The 24735-nt window shown below is 43.5% G+C and overlaps 1 protein-coding gene across 5 annotated transcripts in view; it reads left to right on the top strand.

The window, feature by feature from the left end:
• Positions 1-24735, top strand: part of Sobp (sine oculis binding protein homolog) — a 155530-nt gene that overhangs the window by 118118 nt on the left and 12677 nt on the right. For all 5 annotated transcript variants that reach the window (XM_074077425.1, XM_074077409.1, XM_020170100.2 and 2 more), the window contains one exon: positions 15612-17561. In XM_074077425.1, the coding sequence (XP_073933526.1) occupies positions 15612-17558 (1947 nt within the window). In that variant the 3' untranslated portion in view covers positions 17559-17561. The remainder of the gene's footprint in view (positions 1-15611; positions 17562-24735) is intronic.

The following is a 24735-nucleotide window of genomic DNA, read 5'->3' as shown; positions in this document are numbered from 1 at the left end:
CTCAGAACTGCAAAAAAAGTCTACTTTATCCATGGGTAGCTGGTTATCCCATTTCCTCCCGAGAGCATAGATCTGCTGGCCCTTAGAATATGTGTGTCACTTATTCTTGATAGGTATGAATTTGCCAAGAGGCCTGTGGCAGAGAACGGCCAAAGGAGGAGAGAAAATGATCCTTTTGACTCAGTGAAATAAGCCCTCACATACAATCAGATTTATTTAAAAATCAGTGCACCAGCAAGCACAATTGGGGTAGTATTTATTGATTTTACTTATTCAACATGACAGTTAAGGATGGTCCTTTGTGTATAAATACAAAAATTCTGATATGCCATTTGTGATTGTCAGTGGTGTGCTTCAAGAGCACACAGAAAGCCTGCTCAAATGTGGTGGCTTGTTTCTCATGAATTCATTTGTCATGCAGAAAATGCAGGGGTGTGACCTAAAATGCTCTTGGGTGGAGCCAGGATTTGGAAGGTCACACCATAGGTAATGGTATTCATGACACCCTGCCTGGCACGCAGACTGTGTGGGGTAACTAGAACTGAGAGGACAAAAATTGAGTATGTAGTGACTGCAGAAGCTGAAACCACAGGGTGAAATGTGATAGGGCCTAGGCCTCAGAGGTGAGGGGGGAGCTATGAGGCTGTGGGGCTGAGAAAAGTGCCACAAGGGGACCAGTAACCTTGATTCCTGGCAGGACAGAGGCTGCTAACTTGTAGAAGGGCCAAGCGTGGGAATCACCTTCACCTTCTCCTGTAGTTCAGTTACAGCTGTCAGTGGTGTACAGCAGGGTTTTCTGGGGTATAAAAAGCCCAAAACCACAAAAGAAAACTTTACTCAAGGGGAAAATGGTAAGGTCCAGTTCATCCAGATCATTATAGTATTTTCCAAGTGTTGTCTTACAAGATCCTACTGGAGAAAAAGAGTTCTGTTTCTGAAAAGTTGAGGGAACTCTGGATGAATGACATGAAACACGGTTCTTTTCTGCAGAGCTTCTCAGAGGCTTAAGCATGGTTATGCACTGTGAGTCTCCAGAGAGGAGAGTACGATACATTTTCTAAGTTTATTTGGAGGCAGAACATTGATGAATCTAGTGTTTCTCAGCAAACACTTTAGGCGGTAAAGAATTGAGATGAGAAAGGTGGTTGAGGATGAGGTAAGAGCAGTGGGTTTCGGTACAGTGATGGCACATTCACATTTTCTTGCTGCAGAAACCCCCAGAAATAGTAGTGCTGGCATCCTAAGAGGCATGGCCTAGGTTACCTTTTGCTTCTGAGTTTGCAGAAGACATGGCTTCCCATGTCTTATATATGAGTTGTCCCATCCAGTCTGTGGCCGAGGCTGTCCACACCATAGCGGGGCCACCAGGAGCTTCTTAACCACGGGGAGGAGGTGTTATAGCATCATCATTCCAGGACCTTGAAGTCGCTGCCCCATCCTCGATTGTCCTTGTCTTTTAGCAAAAAGTAATACCTGGCAGGAACTGGAGGAGTGGCTCAAGTGATAGAGTGCTTGCTTAGGAAGAACAAGGCCCTGAGTTCAAACCCCAATACTGCAATATGAACAAATAAATAAATAAAACCTAATAGGATTGAGGGAAGGATGAAATCAGAGAAAGTATGTCAAGTTGGTTGGACTCTTGGTCTTCCTAAAGCTTTCTATAAAAAGTTCAAGGAAACCAGGAAGATTGGAATAGCCATTGCCACTCATTTTATGGCGCCTAGGCTGTTGTTTTGGCAGGGAAGATGGCACCACAGTGCTAGTAATTGGGCAACTAGACTGTCTTATTGTCTCCAAGAAGTGGGCATCATTGCTTCTTGATTTAGCACCAGCTTTGACTCCAGCCACTTCCAGCTCCTTCTGCCCACTCTGATTCATGACCTCTGCTGGCCTGTGGTTTCTGCTTACTGCCTTTCCCTTGTGGTCATCTGGCCTTTGCACCCATGACAACTATCTCCACCACTACTTAGTCTCTTACTGTTACTTTGATTTCAAACTTCCCAAAGAAGAAACTCTAATTGGTTCATTGAGTTGCTCTGCCCTCTTAGGCAGAACCCATACCAATGTCTTGTGTCCAGTCATCTGTGGCCAGGAAGGCCATGGGGCCATGAGGTCATGACCATAGGAGGCACTCAGTGTCTAATGGATTCTGTGCTGACACAAAGGTAGTTATGCAGTTCTCTTCCTCTCTCTTCCCTTTCCTGTTTGCTCCCACTTTTGCACATGTCAGTCTGTATCAAAGGCATGTGTTGATATGGTAGACTGTAGCTAGTACTGCCTTTTATTTCACTTTTAGAGACTGAGCACTAAAAGAAGGACGCAGCCTCACCTTTTTAGATTATCCCCTAACTAGGTCTTTCTTATGTGTCCATCCATTGCACAGGCTGTTTGAATTAGGCAGCTCTGTCATACTCACTACTTGACCCATGAACCAAGAGTCCCAATTAAATGGGAGCATTCTTTTGCATTTCAGTTCCTTCTTCAGAATAAGTCAATGAATGATGAAGTTAGTTTACAGGAATTATGAGATGGGAACTTTTACCGAAACACTGACAATGTATTACTGTTGGTAGTCATAACTTACTTATCCCTAAAATAAGATACGCTATCTGACTGCTTGTCTCTTTGCAGACTTATGGTGAGTGGTATTGTGATAGTGTCTGTTGAAGTTATTAGAAGGGAGCTGTATAAATAACTGTGTGTAACCATATACCAATACAAGTCTGTATCTCAGGTTGCCGTGTTTCACACCACTCAGCCATTTGGGCTTTTTAGCCTGGGATAAGATTAGGTTGGGCTCACCTAGGATTTGCTAATGAAGATGGAGTTGTGAGAGGGATGCACAGTGGAGAATATAGCATTTGTGGAGTGTTCGTTTTCAACCAAACAGTTAGCACTGCGGGATGGCTAAATTCACATGCCAAAGGTGGAAGAGAACTACGCAAAACAACAGTACACAAACAGCCAAGATGTTTTTCAGAGACGAAGGAACCAACGTGTGGATCCAAAGAAATCCAAAGTAGCCCAGCACAGCCTTCCCAGGTCACTAAGCAGCACCATGACACAGGTTTTAATTACCTAAAAAGGATGACAGCAGAAACCCAAATTACTCCTTTTCCCCAAGTGTGTAAGGCCAGCGCATTGGGCATTCTGAGTGTGCAGCACAGTGCACCAGATGCCATAAATACCACATTTGTGTGTGACTGAGAATAAGGGATTCCACTGGTGACTCTGGGCCAGTAACTGGTGCTGGCCTGAAGCTGAGCCTAGGGCTAAAACATCCATAGTGAACTTAAGACCGTAGCCTACCCTGAAAACCTCCTCATTATTGCAATTATGTCGCTGTCAAACATTCCACTGCCATTAGAAACCTAGAGAACTAGGGGAGGTGGTCAAATGTTTTGCTGATTTGGGTTTCTGGGTTATATTTTTGTGGCATACTTTTTACTTTGAAGTACACATCATAGGAAAATTCACATTAGTGGATTTTTTTCTTTTTTTTTATAACAGATTTGATAGAAGAATAATGAGTAAGAGTAGAGTGTAAGACAAACCAGTTGGTCCTGTTTTTTAAAACTATGAAATGTTATTTACATTTTTAATACTAAATAAAAGCCTATATTTATATAGCATTTTATATATATTTTTAGAGTCCTTCCATTTCCACTACTTGTTTTGATCCTCACAGCAGACTGAAGATAGGAAGGCCCACGGTCACAAAACCAGTACCCGAAGTTTCAGGGTAGATAGGATGTGACTCTTATGATTCCTGGCCCATTGCTTTCCTCACCAAACCATACTGCTTCCCAAGTATAGAGTAAAAGTCTGAGGTAGTGATTGAAAACTGGGAAAAATGCATAGAGAGATTTAAGGCCTTCATCAAGAAATTTAAAATGAGGAGGAGAGGCAAAAAATATTCCAATAAGCCTGCAAAACTAGACACGATACAGGCAGCAGGTGTGACCCAGGAAGAATGGGATAGAGGAGAAGGAGCCAGTTCTTCCCATGGAAACAGTCATGGGCAGGGGCAAATGAATGGTTTCTAATGTCTCTCTACCAATGCCAAGTGGGCACAAAAGAAAAATAATCTCAGAGATCCCACTGAGACTGGGAGGGAAGCTTATGCCTAGACTAGAGCCAACCTATAGAACTAAATATGAAATGACATACCATAGAACATAGCTAATAGCTAACAGGTAGTTAAGATTCAGGGAAATATATCCTGATACGGCAATCCATACCTTTAAGGGGGAATATAAGATAGGAATTTTAGGAGAATAAAGGGAAGCATCAAAAGAGTAGAATGGGTGGAAAAAGAATAGTTAGGGGTATATTTAGTACAAAATCTGAAGCAGATATTTAAAAAATAGATTAATTAGCAAAGAAGCATGGAACAATTTGCCTAGATAAGAAAATCATTCTCCTTGAAACAGAGCAGTTGAGGGTGGGGGTGTAACTCGGTGTCATAAGCAAGGACCTGGGTTTGATGCCCACAAAAATATAAAAGAATGAAAGAGAACTGTTGAAATTCTGTATAGTTCTGAGAAGGTCGAGCAGTGGGGAGAATCCTACCTAACAACATTCTGCTTGAAGTAAGATAGTGCGTCTTGGTATGTGGATGGAACCCTCCAGCCCTCTTGCAATCTGCAATGGCAGGGGACGGAATGCTGGGTATGATCAGCCACCTTCCCCGAATTTGGAAAAGCTGATTTTAAAAAATTTCTAAGAAAGGTGAATTTGGTTAAGGGGAGGTCACTATTGGGAGAGGGAGGGAAAAAGTAGGAAATTAAGAAAGTGAGTATGGTTGATATACATACAAGAATGAATATAGTATTTTTAAACTTGTTGAAATTATCATAAGAAGCAGACTAAAGGTAGAAAGGAGAAAAATAGAGGGGATTAATTGTGTTATAATACATATATACATGGAAATGTCACAATGAAACTCCCTGTATAGCTATCTTAAACAAAAATGTCTTGTTTTCAAAAACGGAGAACAAGAAGGTAAAACAGATCTGGTCTGGGGTTTGGTTCCAGTGGGAGAGGGGAGGACATAAGGAAAGGGTGTAGGAGGTGAATATGGTAGAAATATTATGTACTCATGTATGAAAATGGAAAAATGAGACCTGTTGAAACTATTACAGGAATGGGGGGAGGGGGACAAAGGAGAATGATGGAGGGGGTGAATTCAACTATGATATATTGTAAGTATTTTTGTAAATGTCACAATGTACCCCCAGTACAATGATAATATGATTATTAAAACAAAAAAGAAAGGTGGATTTGGTTCCATAACCAGAGGCTCAGTGGAGGCTTTTTGGGGGGTGGGTGCGGGGAGGGGTGGTGGCACAAGGAACATGGAAAGTTTTATATTATCAGGAAGGCTACTGTGTAAAAGGGGCTGAAGCCTTTGGAAATGCGTGAGTTAATAAAAGGAGCTGGTAAAGGCTGAGCTTTTGGAAGAGCAAAGAGGTAGAAGTGGATAGATCAGTGTTTCCAGCTGATGGTGTGATTGACATTTAACAAAAAACGGGGAGAAGGCAGGGGCTGGGTAATTTTTATTTGGTTTCCATTCTCTACGTGGAAAAGGTAGGACAGATTTCATAAAGGAGGCCATGAATCTCAAGCCAGAGGGAGAGATAGACAGAAAGCACCAGCAATGCTGAACAAATGTACATCTTCCAGCCCCCATCAGAAAATTTGTGGATAATTACTTTAGCATAATCTTTGCTCTGAAGTGTATGGGAGAGGCTTCAAGAAGCAGAAACAAACAAATGTTGATGAAAAATTTTAACACTGGGAGAACTGTTTTGTGAAACTCTGGACCAGGTCTGATAGCCTGCCCTCAGAAGCTCTTGATTATGTCTTTAAACAAACAGTTGAAGAACGCTCTGGAGAAGAAGGTTTTGGTTGACCAGAAACTCAGAGTGCAGCTGTAGCTGAGTGGAGTGAAAGAGGATAGGTTGTCTGTTCCAAACTTGAGTCATGGCTCAGCTCTTTGTAGGCTGTTGAGAGTGTAGAAAAGCTACGTCATGTCTCTTTGAAACTTTGTTTTCTCATTTTCAAGTAAAATGGGGAAAAGGGTAGCTCCTTCACAAGTTTGTTGTTGGAATGAAGGGAGATCACTTAAATGAAAGCTTCAAGCTTGGTATAGAAAAGATGTTTAATACATGATCACCTTTAAAAAGCAGAAAGTTAATAGTGAGGTATGACTGCTAGAAAGCACATTCATTCTCCAGTGGCTTTAGCAAAGGTAATGTTCTACATAGGACTAGGATTTCACTGGATCCTGGGCAGGTCAGGCCACTACATTCCATTCTGGGCTCCTCTCTTTAAAGGGGCATTACTAGTTGGGGCTTACTGCTTAGAGATGGAATGCTTGCGTAGCATGCTCAAGGCCTCAGGTTCTATCCCCAGCATAGGAGGAAAAAAAAAAAAAGGCCAGGGAATGACAGGGTGAAGTATGTGCCTGGGCAAAAGGCAAATATTCTCCTTGTCATATTCATATGACAGAAAGGATAGCCAGGCACTGGGAATTTGTCTTCTGAAGATGGGGTGTGGGAGTTGGGATGTTTACAAATAGCAATCTGGAGGAACCATAATGATCCTTTTTAAGTATCAGACAGGCTGATGTTTGGAAGAGGGGTTGATCTGTGCTAGGAGATGCTGCAGAACAGAACTGCCATTGGTAGGTGAAGTGAGAAGATGGTAGAGTGGTTTAAACTTTATCACAATCAACTCTGCTCCACAACAAAACAAGCAGCCTCACGAAGCACAATTGTGTTGCAGCTGAAAGTCAGTGCAAAGTAGAAAGACCACTGTGGTGTGACTAGCTGTACATAGATGTCCTTGTCTCAGGAAGCATGGGTGCCACCTGGGACACCACCTATGTGTAAATCCAAGCTTGCTGTGGAAGATAGGTTGGACTCAACCTGTAAAGTTCCTTAGAGTTGTAAATGTCTGTGACTCTGGAATTTCAAAATAGAATGTTATTCTCAAATATTAGTCAACCATCTTAATGCTGTAAATTTGAAGAAAATGTAAAAAACAAAAGCAGAAACAAATCAAAACCCAAAAAACAACCCTGGAGATAGTGGGCTATTTGGGATTTAAAGCCACAGATGTGAGTTAGAATCTGGATCTGTCAATTGTTATCTGTGTATTAATCTTGGGCAAATTATTAAACCTATCTAGAACCCAGTTCTCTGTATGATAAGGTACTCGTGGAGGCTAAATACAGCATGCTCACCATAGTTACTAGTGCTCAAATCATGCTAGCTATCATTACATCACATTGGGGCTTGTAGTAGGAATTATAATAAAAGCCACACACTTTTGTGTCCAGGAGAGATGTAAAAATGGCAGAGATGGACATCAGGAAGTGAAGTAGGCAAGCTAGAGCATCCATAGATAGGTTCAGTCTGTGACTCAAGGTGCAGAGAAACGTGCAAGAGACCATTAAGGGGAGGACTAAATGAGGCAATGAGGGTAAAACCCTTAGTCAGGGGCCTGGCAGATTCCAAGCCATTATGTATAGTTGGTGAGTGAATGAGATAACATGAGGAGCAGCTTGGGCCCTTCCAGAAGTAACCAGAGAGTTGAGGTAACAAACACAATTCAGGATTGCCAGAGAGCCATTAATTCTGCCAAGCAGTGTCCTTGACCTGGGCCACTCTCAGACTGTTCCACACATTTCACTGCCATTCCTGAGAGAGCCCAGTGGTGAGGAGGCCAGTAAGCAGATTCATGTAATGCTCTAGGAGAAAAGACAGTGTCAGATATCACTGATCATAAACTAACGTTCCTTTCAAACAATCCTGCTGTTGTATGATTGAGTGTGTTGTAGAGGCAAAGCTACACATTTTGAAATATGATTTCTCTCATTTTCTTAAAAAGTCTGCATGCAGGGAGAAATTAGTGACCACAGATAGATTCCAGGCAACTAGCATACTCCACATTTTAAAATTCTTTTATCTGTTACTTTTTTGCTATGCTGGGAATCAAACCCAGGACTTCATGTGCACCAAGCAAGCACTCTGCCACTGAGCCACAGTCCCAGCCTCACACTTCACTTCTAACACATCAGATTGACAGCCCTCTTTTATATACAAGGACACCCCAAAATCTCTCTCTGTAGCTTTTTCAGGCAGGGAAGGAGCTCATATAATCACAAATACGAAACTTCAAATGTCTGAGTATATATTTAGAAAAAAGGGAAAGAAAAAGAAACAAGTCCAAAGATATAGCCAGGTACCTGTGGCCCAGCCTATAAGTCCTGGCTACTTGGGAGGGTAAGATCAGGAAGACTGAGGTTCAAGACCAGCTCAGGCAAATAGTTTGCGAGACTCCATCTCCAAAATCACCAGAGCAAAATGGACTAGAGTGTGGCTCAAGTGGTAGAGCACCTGCTTTCTAAGCATGAAGCCCTGAGTTCAAAGCCCAGTGCCATAAAAAAAATAGAGAAAAGAAAAGGAAAAAAAAGACATTCAAATATGTATCTGGAAAATAAGGAGCGGTAATATAAGCAAAGTAAATATATACCTGAAAAAATGTCAGGCATGCATTTGAAAAGAAAGACTCCACAGGATTGTATTAGAAGAGCAAAGGAAAGTTTGACATTAAAATATTAAGGGTAAGTTTTAGTAAAAAAACCTGTTAGTTGAGCATTGATCTTAGGACAGATCTGTTACTAGAGTGGACAGTGTTGCTGGGGGAGAAGGCCTGTTTCTCCCACTTATGGTTTAACTCTTAGAGGGCAGGTGCTCCCCACAGTTACACAGCACAGTGCTTACTTTTGAATAAATAGAACATTACAAACAGCAGCTCAGTTTTCTCTTAAGTTGTAGTGTGAAGCAAAGATGACTGAATAAAAAGGAAAAGCCTGCATCTTTGTTTGCCTGCCCCTGCAGGCAGACGAGCGTGAGGACTGAGCTCTGTCCCCATCTCCTAGCATGGCGCTTGACACCAGTGGGTGCTCCATAAAGGTTTGCTTTTGAATGAGTCAAGTGGATTATGTGATGGCACAAATTTTCGGGGCAGGTAGTAGTTGTACCATCTGGGGTTGAGAAAGCCAAGTCAACAGGCATGGCAGCAGCATAACATGGGTGGTGGAACAGGACACTGCTTTCTGCTTCTGTGTGGCACATTTTCCATGTCTGTAGTCACTTGTAGATTTCCTGTTTTCCTCCAATGTCCAGACAGTGTTATCACTACCGATGTTCTCATTTTATAGCTGAGCACCTAAAGCTCAGAGGGCTCAAATGCCTGGCCCATAGAGGCTGGAGGCTGAGGAGAGAATGAGGTGGTCTCCCAGGCTTCTGTCAGGGCTTCCACTGCACTGGGGTCCCCAGCTCTTTCTGTGTCTCTCAAGGCCACATTAGGAAACAGAGAGGCAGGCATCTGGCACCTGGTAGCTGGGATTTTCAATGTCTGAGTCCTCTTGTGGAGATGTAAGTTATATTTCCCCAGCTTTAGTGAAACTGAGCATTCTGTGAAGATAGCTGATACTCTTAGGTCACCCAACATGCTGGCTCAAAGGAAGTCACTTTCTTCTGAATTGCACGTGTGGCTGTCAGGATGGCCCAGTGGTCACTGAGTACAGGTTCTGCTCTACTGTAGAATCAGAGCCTTAGGTCAGTCAGGAGCCATTGGTCAAAGCCCAGAGACCGTGAGATCCAGGCCCATTTCTGCTCTGCTTTATAGAGCTCATGGCACATGAGAAGGAGAAGGATCTGTCTCAGTGACCTGGGCCAAGCCTTCTGGAATCCAGCTGAAAACTTGCAAGATAAGTAGAACTGGAGTCATGGTGTAAGGTTCCCACAGGGCAGTTTTCTAATGAGATTTTCGATGCTAACAAAGATGTTTTTTAGGCTCTTCTTGAGTTCCAAATCCTGTTGGGGGTGGGGAGGGGGATGTTGGAGAAAGAGAGAGAGAGAGAGAGAGAGAGAGAGAGAGAGAGAGAGAGAGAGACTTCAACAAAATGAACTATATAGCAAACAACATGTTGGAATCTAAACCTGTGGAAACTTCTTCATGAATTTGCTTTTCTGTAATGAGCCCTTGTTTCTGCTAAATCCTTCTACTTTCTGTGTAACTTTGTATTCTGTGGTCATCTTTTTCCTTCCTTCACTTTCAATTCCAGCTCTGTAAGAAAGCTCAGGCCAGTGTGCTTGACTGCCCCGCTCCAGTTTTGGAGGTCCATCCTGCCTCCATGAGGGAGGACCCCTCCCTCACGAAAACCTTCTGCTATGGCGGGGTGGGGTCAGCCTTTCTCAAAGGCATCTGACACTCTGGCTCTGGCCCTTCTTTTGGAAGATAGTTCTGCTGTGTAATGAGTCAAGCAGACCATCCATCAGCTCTGGTTTTAATAAAATATGAATAGTGCAGTTTATGGCTTCCACTGTTCAAACAGCAGTTGAGGCTAAGAGGAATTACTCATCTTAATGGTTCTAGCACTCACTTCCAGGCAGCCATGCTGCTCTGTCAAGCTTTTCCTGAATTAGAAAGTGGCTGGCAGTGGACAGGAAGAGAGCTCCACAGGCACTGAATAGAGGCTTTTCAGGATGCAGACAGCTGGGATGTGCAAGTAGCTGTCAGCTGACTTCCTTGTCTCTGCAGACAGTCTCAGGGACAGAGACTCCTGGGAAGCAGGGTGGAACTGGTGTCTTTGAGGCAGCATGGATTTGTCCAGAGAGAAACAGGCCTTGTTTTCTCTCAAAAATACACAAATTCATAGGAAAACAATCTTCTTTTTCCTCCTCACACTGCCATGGAAGCATCCACCCCACAAAATGACTTAAAATATGTGTGACATCAGCTGCTATGATGGGGGCCAACTTGGGATTAGAAGGATAGATTGTGAAACAAACTTAGTGATATGCTTGACACATAGTGTTGCTAGTATCAGCTCCATTTTACAGATGTAGAAACTGAGGTTGAAGTTTCTGTAAGATTGCATGCTATTAAGTAATGGAGCCCAGACTCCCACCTACATTTCCGGATTCTAAATCCCATGTGATTTCCATGGCACCCTTTCCCACCCAGCTACACTGAACTAGAGCTCTCCTGGAGGCAGTGAACACTGGAACCATGGCACTCCAGAAGAGGGCCAGAAGCAAATGCTCAGGTGGGGTCGGTCAGACTACCACCCTCAACTCAAGCTATGAGGTGACTCCCTTCAAAACCCTGAGCACCCTTGCCTGTGTATCTCAGTCCTTCTTCACTCCATTCTTGAATGAGCTCATGATTCTTTGAGACTTGCCTGGACTACAAGATCAATGCCACATTTAACCTGCCAAGATCCCGAGAACCACCTTCTTAGGACAAAATGCAATATTGCTTAAGGAGCTTCAACTTCTGAGCTGTTGTCTGGGTGTTATGTTAGTGAAAAGTCAGAGCACAGGAAGAATTTGTATTTTGCTTTTCAAATTGCCTCTGGCATTCAAGGAGATGCTAGTATCTTTTTACTGTTCCATTGCTGCAGATTTCTTTGCCCAGAGAAGAAAGGTTTCAGCAATAGGGTTGCTTAATTAAATATTGCCTGATGCCAGATTACCACTCAGAAGGCAGCGGTGGGTTCCATTAAAGGATGAACTTTAATCCCACAGCTGACAGCTGATTAATGTGTTAATTAGAAACCCTGTCCTCCTCCCCCAGTTCCCCAAATCTTCTCTTAAGCCCAACAGAATGTATATATTATGCCCGTGTGGGTAACCTCATGGCATACTTTGGCTTCAATGTTGACGTTTATGTAAAAATGAAGGTTCAGTTGCCAACGTGAATAGCTTGCTTTCTTTCCAGGGGAAATACAAGATGGAAAGAGTTATAGGAAGCAGAAGTCCTGCCTTTGAGGTTGCTGGTATCAACAGCGAGTGATGTTTCTGCTGAGACAGAGTCTTTTGAGCAGTTTAGCGGTGTAGGTTGCCACACATTTATTTCACAGGAAAGGAGTGAATCCATCAGGCCACTGAGCTTCTAAGTACTACTCTGGCAGCCAGCCACTAAAATATAAATACTCTAAATGGACTAAAGGAAATGTTCATTCTGTTGTTTAGAATTGGATGCATCCCAGGAAGGTAAATGTAATCTTTTTTGAGGACTGCTGCTCTAGGGTTGGATGGAGCACGCATTTGTTTATTTCCTTTGTGATCTTTTTGTCTTCCTGGTGATACATTATGTATTTGTGATACGAAGCATTTCAGCTGTTTTGCACAATGGCATTGCATTTGCAGATTGTTTGGTCCCCAGATTGGCATCATTAAACAGTGGCAGCCTCTGTCCAATCTGGGACCTGTTAGGAGAGAAGGGGAACCAAAGAGGCCAGATGCAACAGAAGCAACACTAGGGTAGACTGGGGAAAAATCTTTGCAGAGTCCAGGGACTTGGGCTCTGTACTTCTTATCTTTAGCTTTTAACATGTTTGAAGGAAATCTGGTATTTCCTGACACAAGGAGGGAAAAATAATGCCTCAAAAAGTAAAATAAATAAGTAAAAATTTAAAGTTGTTTGCAGAAAAAGGGAAGAGCACTTCCAACCCCACAATTCAGAAAACCAGAGTTTTGAGACACATGTACATATGCAAAAGCTGTTTTATTAAAGAGAGAGATACAGTATATATTTTCACCTAGCTACCATATCTTAAGTAATCAGCTCAGGCTCTTATGATGAAATCTTTAATTACTAGAAGTGTGTCATCAGTTAGCTGTAGAGTGAATGATGGGTCTGTGTTTCACTGCCTCACATGATATAGCCATTTGTGCCATAAATTCATTGACCCATCTTCAATGATGTGTCCTGAAGACAGACTTGATTCATTATTTCTTAAATGACAATTTTTTTCCCCCTCTAATAATTTTTTTGTCTCATCAGAAGGATTGCTTTACTGTATTTTTAGGCCAGTGTTCTGTATTGAAATGTAATAAGATGATACACACACTCATACACCACTCCAAAACCAGACAATTTAGTATTTAGGCACACTTCTATTTAAACATTTTGAGATGCACTAACATTAGGCCTTTGCCTTAATGGGAAAATAGGATTTTCTTCTAACTTTGATATCTATAATTCTTTTTGTGTAGAAATAGATAAAATATGGGAAAGAATTCTCATAATTCTTCATAATTGGGATAGATCTATTAGCACTCCTTATTCATCAATGAATTATTGAAAGTGACGGAAATGAAGGGAGGAGGGCATTTAAGTTATATTTAGATTATCATTGTTTTTCACTCCGCTTGAAAATATTTATTTAGCTCAAGGAAATAGGGATCCTCTGGAGGCAAAAATATTAAATCTGGCAATTTAAAAACCAATTAATGATTTTAGGAAACTCTTCTCCCTTATGGTTAAAGAGTAAGATCCAAAAGAAATATGCCAGAAAAATTGGCATCTTATTTTAATTGGTTTAATTTACTGATGTGTTTTAGTCCATGATAAAAGAAGCTATATTTGATCACTCACTTCAAGCTTGTAAATTTACACTTTAGGCTTTCTGTGGATGCTTTATATTGAAACAGAAGCCGGAGGCTTTATCTCACAATGGAATTTCAGTGTCACATCATTACATGTTAACTTTATTAAATAGGTCGGTTTTTAACATAGTAACTTATATGCATCATGTTTTCGCTACAAGTGTCCTCTTCAAGCTTTACCTAGATGAGAAATCTGAGGTTTAACAGATGGTGTGGGTCGCATCTTGTCAGTGGGTTTTGCATGTACAGTGTTAGTAAACTGGCTATCTCACTTCTGATAAAACTATCCTTAACTTAGGAGGAACCCCAAAGAATGTAGTGAAAGGCAAATGTGAGCATTGAAAACATTAATTTTTACCACTTTAATGATGTGGCAGTTTTTATAACTAAGTTGTGAGAATGCCTTTCTAATCATCAAAGGTCACTCTGTGGTGTTCTCACTCTCCTCAAAGTTTTGCAAGAAGTATTTTGAAAGGGCAACTTCATGTGAGACCAAACAAAAACTGACGGGTGCCAGTAAGTACACTTATTCAGTCTCACGATGCCAACTTTATCACCTGTACATATCAGTGGGAAAAAGTGAGAAGGGGAAGAGAGACCCACATCTGTCATGAGCATGTTCACCCACAATCACATCCCAGCATGCCACCACTGTTTACAGTCAAGGAAAGCTGAGAGTTAAATGAGATGAATAATCAAATGCCCAGCATATGTTGTTTCTACATTGTTTATATGACCAATCATTATTAAAATTTATCTTTTAATTATATCAGATTATGATAGTTAAACATACACACACACACATACACACACACACCAACAGACCAGATACTCCCTTCAAAAACGGGATCCCGATTAGAACAATATTGGAGCCATTGCTTTATTGGGGGAGACACTGGAGTTCAATAAACTCACTGTTGCACTGCATTTCACAATTTCTTCCCTGATGCTATATGGCTTGAATGCTAAGGAAATGACAAAAATAAAAGAATAAGAAAAAGGAAAAAGATTGTGTGTGTAAAATTCTGTCGAAAAAAAGTGAGGCACTGAAAGAACTATTGAAAAATTTGACATCTGTTTATCTGTTTATAGCTATGGCAAGATTACTCATATTAATTCTTGTTTAAAATGCCATATGAAGGAAAGACATTTGTGCAAACAAGAGTCATATTTGAATTGTAGATCATGTCTTCACCATCTGTGAGAGCTGATGGTGTTGCAAAATTAATGTGTTAATGAAATCACAATAATTTCTCCAAAGTAATGGGTTCTGAAGCTGAGAATGACTATTTTTTGAACTTTGATGTCTAGTGATTTCCAATTGGGAAAAGCTCTCAGCCTTTAATTAGTTCTGCAGCCCAACTTTAAAATAAATTTGGTGATGTCTTTCTATTGCCAGGAGTAGATTTGAATGGGGGGAGGGGGGGAAAGCCATAACAACCTTTGGAAAATGTTCTCTGGTGTTTGAAAAGTTGTTAAATAAGACTGCCTGCCAAGAAATGTCACCAAAAATTCTGACTACTGAGAAGGAGTGGGCAAACAGCTCAAAAAATAATTCTAGCTTGCTGCAACATCACAGGTTGGGAATAGCTAAACCTCACACAGACTTCATGACTAGTCCAAGTTTCTCCTTGGAAGCCAGACATAATGATTCTTAGTGCTTTGTTACTGTTAACATAGCACCCTTTCTGACTGCATTATTGGACACAGTCAGGAGTGTAAAGCAACTTTGCGTGAGGAGAATTAGTAAGGGGTTATGTTCCATGTCCATTGAACTTCCTGGAGAATCCTCTACTCCAAAACTACTTAAATTTGTGTTTATAGTGAGCCTCTTTGACAAGTGAGGGCAGGTACACTGGACAGGTAATATGTACTCCTTTTTGTCAGAGCCATCTTTAAGTCATGTTTAAAGGGAACAATTCAGTTTCTTAAAAGAAAAAAAGGAGATTGTGACCAGTGCTATTCTGAAGAGTTAATATTTATAAAGCAAATATATCATTTCACAAGTATTTCAGACTTTTACCTTTTAGAAGGAAACACTTCAGCCTGTTTGAGAAATTATGATAAAGTTTGAAAGAGCCCTCTACTCAAGGAAATTGCTTATCTCACTTGTTGTGGTTTTCTGTTGCTGTGTTGTAGGTATGTGACTGGTGTAAGCACATAAGACACACAAAAGAATACCTGGATTTTGGGGACGGGGAAAGAAGGCTTCAGTTCTGCAGTGCAAAATGTCTCAATCAATACAAAATGGACATTTTCTACAAAGAGACACAGGCCAATCTTCCAGCTGGGCTGTGCAGTACATTACACCCTCCCATGGAAAATAAAACAGAAGGCACCGGGGTGCAGCTGCTCACTCCAGACTCGTGGAATATCCCGCTAACAGATGCTCGGAGGAAGGCTCCCTCCCCGGTGGCTGCAGCTGGCCAAAGCCAGGGCCCTGGCCCATCGGCGTCCACCACCGTCTCTCCATCTGACACTGCCAACTGCTCTGTCACTAAAATCCCCACGCCAGTGCCCAAGTCCATCCCCATCAGCGAGACTCCAAACATCCCTTCTGTCCCCGTGCAGCCACCTGCCAGCATCGGACCTCCGCTGGGCGTCCCTCCTCGCAGCCCTCCTATGGTGATGACCAACCGCGGCCCGGTGCCGCTGCCCATCTTCATGGAGCAGCAGATCATGCAGCAGATCCGCCCGCCCTTCATCCGAGGGCCGCCGCACCACGCCTCCAACCCCAACAGCCCCCTTTCCAACCCCATGCTTCCTGGCATTGGGCCTCCGCCCGGCGGCCCCAGAAACCTGGGCCCCACCTCCAGTCCCATGCACCGACCCATGCTATCTCCACACATCCACCCCCCAAGCACCCCCACCATGCCTGGGAACCCCCCGGGCCTGCTGCCCCCGCCGCCCCCGGGCGCCCCCTTGCCGAGTCTTCCCTTTCCCCCGGTAAGCATGATGCCAAATGGCCCAATGCCGGTGCCTCAGATGATGAATTTCGGGCTGCCGTCGCTGGCCCCGCTGGTGCCGCCCCCCACCCTGCTCGTGCCATACCCGGTGATCGTGCCCCTGCCTGTACCCATCCCCATCCCTATTCCCATCCCTCACGTCAACGATTCCAAGCCCCCCAATGGATTCTCCAGCAACGGGGAGAACTTCATTCCGAGCGCCCCTGGCGACTCCTCGGCGGCGGGAGGCAAGCCAGGCGGACACTCCTTGTCCCCTCGGGACTCCAAGCAAGGCTCGTCCAAGTCGGCGGACTCGCCGCCCGGCTGCTCGGGCCAGGCCCTGAGCCTGGCGGCCGCGCCCGCGGACCACAGCCGCAGCGAGGTGGTGGACCTGACGCGGCGCGCCGGCAGCCCCCCGGGCGCGGGAGGCCAGCTCGGCTTCCCGGGCGTGCTGCAGGGCCCGCAGGACGGCGTCATCGACCTGACCGTGGGCCACCGCGCCCGGCTGCACAACGTGATCCACCGCGCGCTGCACGCGCACGTCAAGGCGGAGCGCGAGCCGGGCGCGGCGGAGCGCAGGACCTGCGGCGGCTGCAGGGACGGCCACTGCAGCCCGCCCGCCGCCGGCGACCCGGGCCCTGGCGCCCCCGCGGGCCCCGAGGCGGCCGCGGCCTGCAACGTCATCGTGAACGGCACGCGTGGCGCGGCCGCCACCGAGGGCGCCAAGGGCGCGGAGCCACCGCCCGAGCAGCCGCCGCCCCCGCCGCCGCCCGCGCCGCCCAAGAAGCTGCTGTCGCCCGAGGAACCCGTGGTGAGCGAGCTGGAGTCGGTCAAGGAGAACAACTGTGCTTCCAACTGTCACCTGGACGGGGAGACAGCCAAAAAGCTGATGGGGGAGGAGGCCCTGGCGGGGGGCGACAAGTCGGACCCAAACCTTAATAACCCCGCGGACGAGGACCACGCCTATGCGCTGCGAATGCTGCCCAAGACCGGCTGCGTGATCCAACCTGTGCCAAAACCCGCGGAGAAGACTGCCCTGGCGCCCTGCATCATCTCCTCGCCCATGCTCAGCGCCGGGCCCGAGGACCTGGAGCCGCCGCTCAAACGGAGGTGCCTCCGAATTAGAAATCAGAATAAGTAAAAGGTTTGTATGTCCACCCGGCGCTCCGCCTCCAGCCAGTGCACCTCGCCACCTTGCTTCCCACGAGGCAGAGGCGAGAGTTGTGCTCCCAATGCCGGTTTCCTCCTGACGTGTTTTCCAGTACACTCTGTGTGGCCATGTACTGTCGGCGTTTTGATGCAAGTGTTGACACCGAGCAGTTGAGCAGTAGCCTCATCCCCATTGTACAACCGAGTAAGAGCCCCAGCTCACTTACGGGTAAAGCCCTTGAACTCTTGAACCCGAGTCGAAACACTCTCTCTTGAACACACTTTTATTTTATTAGGCTCATCTCTGTAATTCACTCTATTGGAAAAGAGGAGGATGTAGAAAGGAAGGAGAGATCATTTGGGAAATCTGAACAGTCAGTCATGAGGTTGCAGAGCAGTGTGGAAAGGCCTGGGATCCCATGAGCTGGCGACCTCTGATAGCTGCTAATCTCACTGGCAGACTGTCCCAGTTCACCAAATTTTAATAGCCATGGATTCCATCTGGGGGCTGGATGTTTGGCATCCTAAACAGAAGTATGCCAACTGAACCTAGGCCCCGAATCTTTGTTTGTCGGAGAGAGTGATGGAGCAATGGCTGATAGCTCCTGAGCTTGGGGTCTCTTCCATCAGCTCAGCACCAACCGGCAGACAGGCTCCAGCATCACTGACCAGCTGTGCCTTCTCCCCCTCTGGGGCTCAGTGGCTCAGCTCATGTGCCCCACTCCTCCGCAGACAGAGGGGAGAGACAGCCTTGCTGAAGTGAGTGAGAGTACACATCTCTGACCTCCTGGGGTGAATCCTGTATGATACCAAATGAGCTGCTAGGAGTGGGTCAAAAACTTTGGCGATGGAGAGGGGAAACCGTGTATGTGCAGCCAGATGTGGTCTCCTTTGCTCTGCCTGTCAGTTTTCATAGAATAGCATCCATGCATGTTACCAAGAAGGAAGTTTAGAGATTTTGCCCAAGTTAGAACTGATAATTGGGGGAACCTGTAGTCAGTTTAGGCCTGTCCTCCCAAGATCAAGAGTGTGAAATCTCCCTTCTACCCAAGTAGGCAGCAAACAGGTCAAAATTCAGTTGTTTATCAGCTATGTAAGAAAATGAACATTTATTAAGCATTTAACTTGCACATTGCTCCTTCCAGGGGCTGGGAGGACACAAAGGGAGAGTTTGATGCTGGGCCTCTGGTTAGGGCACTTACTGTCAGTTCTGGGAGGAAGGAGGCAGGAAATTCTTCCTCACATTTGTGTGCAGGCTTGCTTCTAAGTATTTTTCAGTAGTATTTATTTGGATCTAGATCCATAAAACGATCATCTTCATTCTATAGATGAGAAAACTGAGACAGAGAAATTATGTAACTTGCTCAGATTACCGAGTTAGTAAGCAAAGTTGAGATTCAAATCCAGGTTGTCTGACCCAGAGCTGCATTTGCTTAAACCACTGTAGGAGAATAGGCTAATTAGTTCCTTCATTACTCTACTTACTGAAATTTCTTTATTTAACTCAATTGTCTTGGGAGAAAGTTCTTAAAACAAAACAGCAAGTACACTGAGCCCTTATCAACTTCAGACAGTGTTTAATTCTTGATTTTCCAGCTACAAAAACTAACCTAGACTATCCACCCGTTGCTCCTTGGTGGGACATAAAAGCACGGAGCACAGCACTTGATGTGGTGTGTCCAGCCCATTGTCTTAAGTTGGCATGTTTACATAACTCACTGCCAGATGTTTGAGTGGGAAGCACAGAACCAGAACAGGGGATTTGTTGGGTGGTGTGAGAAGGGTTTCTCAGCCACCATGGTTTGAGGTTTCCTTTTCCACTAATAGCCTTGTCAGTAGGAGTAGAATACTGAAGGAAAAAAAAAAGTTCACCATTCTTTCTTGATTTCATATTGACAAGTTGTGCTGTCTGAAGACAGATGGCCTTGGTCTTCTCACAGTCACCTCGATTGAAAATGATTTGTTCACAAGAGAAATTTAATCTGGTTGATAAAGTTTTGAGTAATGGCAAAGTGTGTGACAAAAAAGTGACCACCTTCAGAAAGTGAAAAAGCATTGAGAATTGTCATTTGAAACACATTCTAATACCATTCGTTTAAATAACATTAAAGGTAGAATGGGAGGGTGAAAGATTTTGCTACCATTATTAGGGTGAGAAGTGACCAGGCCAAGAATAGTAACACTAGCCTATAAGTAGCAAGGGACCAAAGATCATAAAAGCATAAGATATATGATGGCTACTTAGATGGTCTCTGTTTCTGAATAAATCAGGTGAGGGGCTTATATGTGGACCAGAATCATTACTAAAAAATATTAACATGGCTTCAGCCAATTTCACAAGATCCCATGAGAGAACTGCCCAACTCCTCTTAAGATTGGAGAGCTCTTTTCATGCTGGGTCCCCTAAGAAATAATCACTTTTCTCTAAAGTCAGAAATACTCAGGCTTTGCTGGCTACAGAGATGTGACAGGGCAAGAGATTTAAGAGGGGGGCAGAACCACCTTTTCTCCAGTAAATCACACCTCCTCTTGCCCTCAGTAGTTCCATGTCACCTTGCAGCACAACCTCAACCTGCCGTAATTCACTCACACTCTAGTCTCTCCTGATTTTCTGTGCACATACAGTGCTGTTTTTCTTTGATGCTTTCAGAAACCCAGCCCATTCATATGGTTGGGGAAATTGGAAATGCATCCATTAAATAAGGACTGCCTAACTTTGTGTCCTATGGTGAACACTCTTTGGCAAAAAGTTAAAGCCAATGTGAAAGTATTAAACACCAAAAGCAAAATGAGATTCGGTGCCGGTGAGCCATTTCCCTGTGCGTGTTGGTGATTCATTATTTGATTTCTCTTAGAAGTGTCTGTCAGTAACTCCTGTCAGTGTTTTTATTCTTCTCACCATGTCCACCTTCCTCATACTGTATGATTTTTTAAAAGAACACTTAAAATAGATCCAAAACAGACTTTATCTGGAAATCAGCCACCCAGCTACAGTTGTCTTCGTAGAAGTCATCGTATTTGTTAGTTCTTTGCAAATTATAAGCCCCCTCTCCCATTCTGTGAAGTTATTCAGCTCCTGGTTACCTGACTTCATTCATTCTTATTTGTTGATATGACTACAAATGATTTCAATGGGCAGATGTTTTCCCCAGATGCACAACTAATTAAGTTTAGTTAAAGATTTTAAAAGGCTGTAAACTCCCTTTAATCTTCAACTTTTAAGACTCTAACTGCCAGTTCTGCAGCTTCTGTCACTAGAAAAAAAATAACCCCCCAAATAATAAGGAAAACAATGTATAAACATTTCCCAAACTATTCTATCCACAAAGAACTCCATTTATAAGTGGGATACTCCCTTCTTTGTCTTGCCTGGGAGCTTGGGGATTTAGCTGTTTGTATTTGTACATTTTCTGCATTTCTACAGTTTACACTTGTTTATGGTACATTGGGGAGTTCAGAGTAACCATTTGTGAATGTTTGAAGATATTCAAAAGAAAATACTCCCCGTCCTCAATTTTCTGGGGAAATGACATTTTTTTTTTAAGTAAAATAATCAACGGGGAAAAATGTATACCAGAGTAACCCTTTCACTCCCACTCTTTTCTTTCTTTATTCTCCATGTACTTACTGATGGAGAATGGATTCATGGAGCCATCTTTGTGACTTCTAGATATCCTATATGTTTCTAGAACCATAGAAACATATACAGAAAGATAATATGAAACTCTTCCTGACCCCAATTCCATGCTGAAAGGTGGAGATTGGACTTTTTATTTTCTTGGGGAAAGCCAGAGGAAGCACCTGTAATTTTGGCTTCTTGGAGTTTAGTCTGGTCATGGAGCCACAATCCCAAAAACAACTGTCTTAAGTCAAGGGGTTTACTTCTCTTGAGAAGGCAAAAGAGTGGAGATGGCAAGTAACTTTTTTTGGGGGGGAGGGAGGAGAAAAAACGTATTTATTAGTTAAGACAACCACAGGCTGGATACAACACACATGTTAAAAAATGGACTGTCTTTTAAAACTTCAAAGGTAAATAAATATATTTTTTCCCACAGCCCCACAATCATTTCCATAAATCTTTACAAATTAAAAGGCCCACATTAAAACATCAACAGTAAAATACATAATAAATGCTCCAATCTATCACAAAACCTTCTAGTTAAAAACCATGACTTTGAATAACCATGCCACTGAAAACCACTCAGGGACTAGAGGCTGAATCGGTTTTCAATGTCTTAGCCCTAGAAACACCACTCCCCATCCCAGCACCCACCCCAAGCATATACTAATGCATTTCACATTTAAGATAAGGCGACGAGTAACTTTTTGCCAAGTTAGTTTCTCCACATGAGAAATCCAAGAGATTAGGCTGTCTGGAAGAAGGTTAGAAAGAAAGTCCATGCATTCAAAACAGTACTGTGTGTGCCTACGTTTTTGTGCCTGTGATACTGAGGTTTGAAATCAGAGCCTCGTGCTTGCTAGGCAGGTGCTCTGCCACTTGAGCCGGCCCCCTTCCACTCCCCCTGCCCTTTTTTGCTATGTTTATTTTTCAGGTAGGGTCTTGAAGTCTTGCTGGGGGCAGCCCTCAGTCATCCTACCTCTATCCTCCCTAGTAGCTGGAACTACAGGAGTGAGCCACCATGCCCAGTCCAATGCCTACTTTTAAAGGAAAACTGAGAATGACAAGAGGCAGTCGGTACAAATGTGATGTGCTCAACTCTGAGGCCAGACTTAACTAGGAAATGTTCCAGTATTTGATGATTGGGAATGTTCACAAGGTGACAGTCACTAAGTTAAAAATATTAGTCTGTCAGTATGCAGTTGACTGCATGGTTCTAGGCAGAGGTGCTTTTTGCTGTTATTGTGAGAAAGATTAATTAATTGTAAATTTTCCTTAAAGTTAACATTTTTTGGCAAAGTTTTTCACAGTGCTAGGGTTATAATCCAGGGCTTTGAGCATGCTAAAAATTTTTTACCATTGCCCTATTTTTGGCAATTTTTGCTGTGGAACTAAGATTGCAAAACCAAGTTTATACTACATGGAGAGATGCTATCTCTCTGTGGGAAAATGGTCTACCCTGCCCCCGAGGCCAAGAGAATAGGTGACTAGAGTCAAAGAAGGTCAGTAAATGCTGGGGCTTTGGGGTTTGGAGGAGTGCAGATGATGTCTGGGAGTGCTGCCCATAGATCCTAGCTCCCAGCATGCTTCTTCACCTTAGAGTGCACTTGGAAAATAGAAGCATCGGACCAGCTATTAACAAGCCATTGCCCAGAAGGGCTCCATAACTGGTATCCAATGAATTGCTCCCTTGTGGCACTGAGCCACTGCCTGGGCATCATGGTTCAATCACTTACACCTACCTTTGTGCAGACAAGCCTTGCAGTGGGGCAGAGATGTCTGAGGGACCAAAACACACAACAGCGTGAACACTTACCTCATGTGGTGGAATGCTTACCTCCGCCTGAACACCCGGCCTTTCCCAGACTCCTGTAAAAGAAATGGTGCCAAAGGGACAGGGTGTGTATTGGGGGGGGGTCTCTTTCCTTCACCATATCCTGCACAGAATTCTTTTGTGTCCTTCAATTGCCAGTTAAGTGCATAGCACTTTATATGTGGATGGATGTTAAGGCAATGCATTCTGTGTATGTAAACTTTTTTTTCAGTACCTCAAAAGGCATAAAGATAATTCACTAGAAGAAACAAATAAACCAGCTTTTTAAGAGATAATCAGTTCAGCACTGGCCACATTAAATGCAGTCCCATTCTCAAGGAAAAGGAGGGAGTGCCAACTCAGATGCCAGCTCTGAATATTAACCAAGTAGTATTTTCATAGCACTGGGCTTGAGAAAAAACTAGAGTGGGGTCAGTGTTGAGAACGTGTGGCCATCCACAAGGAAGAGAAGCACACACACACCAATTATAGCAAGATTTATCTAAAAGAGTCTAGTGAAAATGATTGGAGCAAAAACCAATGGCTATAATAACAATAACAACAGCAACAACAGAAAACCCTTGGGATAGGTCTCTAGTGCTTTAAAATAGTTCCTGAGTATACACCTAACCATTCCTAAGTTAGAAGCCAGACAAAATAGCCCTGAGATCCTTAACTCTGCCACTTCTAGGACTAAATCACAGTCACAAGTAAAAAACTGCTGTGTGAATATGCCATGCTACCCAAATGCATGATGGGAGCCCAAGAGCAGAACTGCCTTTTGATGCAGCCAAGGGGTCAGGGCCACGGCAAACAAAAGCTTCCTGCTCCCCAGCCTCATCCCTTCCAGACACTTGGCTAGATGTGTCATCAGTCCCCGTCCCCCCACACACACCCTATGGTATCTTGTCTTTCTTTGATGGCAAGTTGTGTTTTGTTTTGGGTAAAAAGGGATGTAAAAATGTGATTGATAACATTTAAAGAATAGAAGCAAGAAACACACTTTATGGACTCATTTGATATGAAACTTTGACCTAATGTCCAAAAAACACAATTAAAAGATATATCTCTTCCTCATTTGCATGGCTTATTTCCCTAGACATGTTTTTGGTATTGAAAATGAATGGTATTCCCATACAGCGTGTGTCTCAACTTGTAATAATATCCTCCTTGCAGCTGGCTTCATTCTCCAAGTGTTTCTAAAATGTTACTGTCTTAAATTTGAGCCAACCTACAATAACAAATTATCTAGGAGCAAAGTGGTTAAACTGCATTTGGTGAGAGAAGGGGAAACCCTCCATTTCATCCTTCCACTCTTGTTTTGGAAATTCAAACTGTCACATGATCTTTTTTCTAGAGAAAGCTACACACACACATTAAAAATTGTTCAGATTGGGTGTTGTAGGAGCAAGAATGATCAAGCTTAAGTTTCTCTGCAAAGTTCTGCATCCTGTCAACAAGCCCTTTTGATATTTTAAACCCATATTTAGAGTAATTTTAAGATATTTGGAGCACATGTGGTTAAAAGTCAAACTTTGTCATTATGATTTGTTAGATGCTTATACTTTAAATATTTATAAGCCATTCTAAGTACTTTCCCAAAAGCCCTGTCCCCTTAGAACACTGTAATCCAGTGGTGTGTGAGCATTATTGTAGGCGATGCAGGGTGAAGTTGCCACAGCAACTTCTTCTTGCTTTTCTGGTTTTAATTGGAATATCATATAGTAGATTCAGTTT

The sequence above is a fragment of the Castor canadensis genome, chromosome 1, assembly GCF_047511655.1.
Source record: "Castor canadensis chromosome 1, mCasCan1.hap1v2, whole genome shotgun sequence".
Taxonomy (NCBI): Eukaryota; Metazoa; Chordata; class Mammalia; order Rodentia; family Castoridae; genus Castor; species Castor canadensis.
The sequence above is the reverse complement of the archived record's forward strand: the minus strand, read 5'-3'. Positions and strand labels throughout refer to the sequence as shown.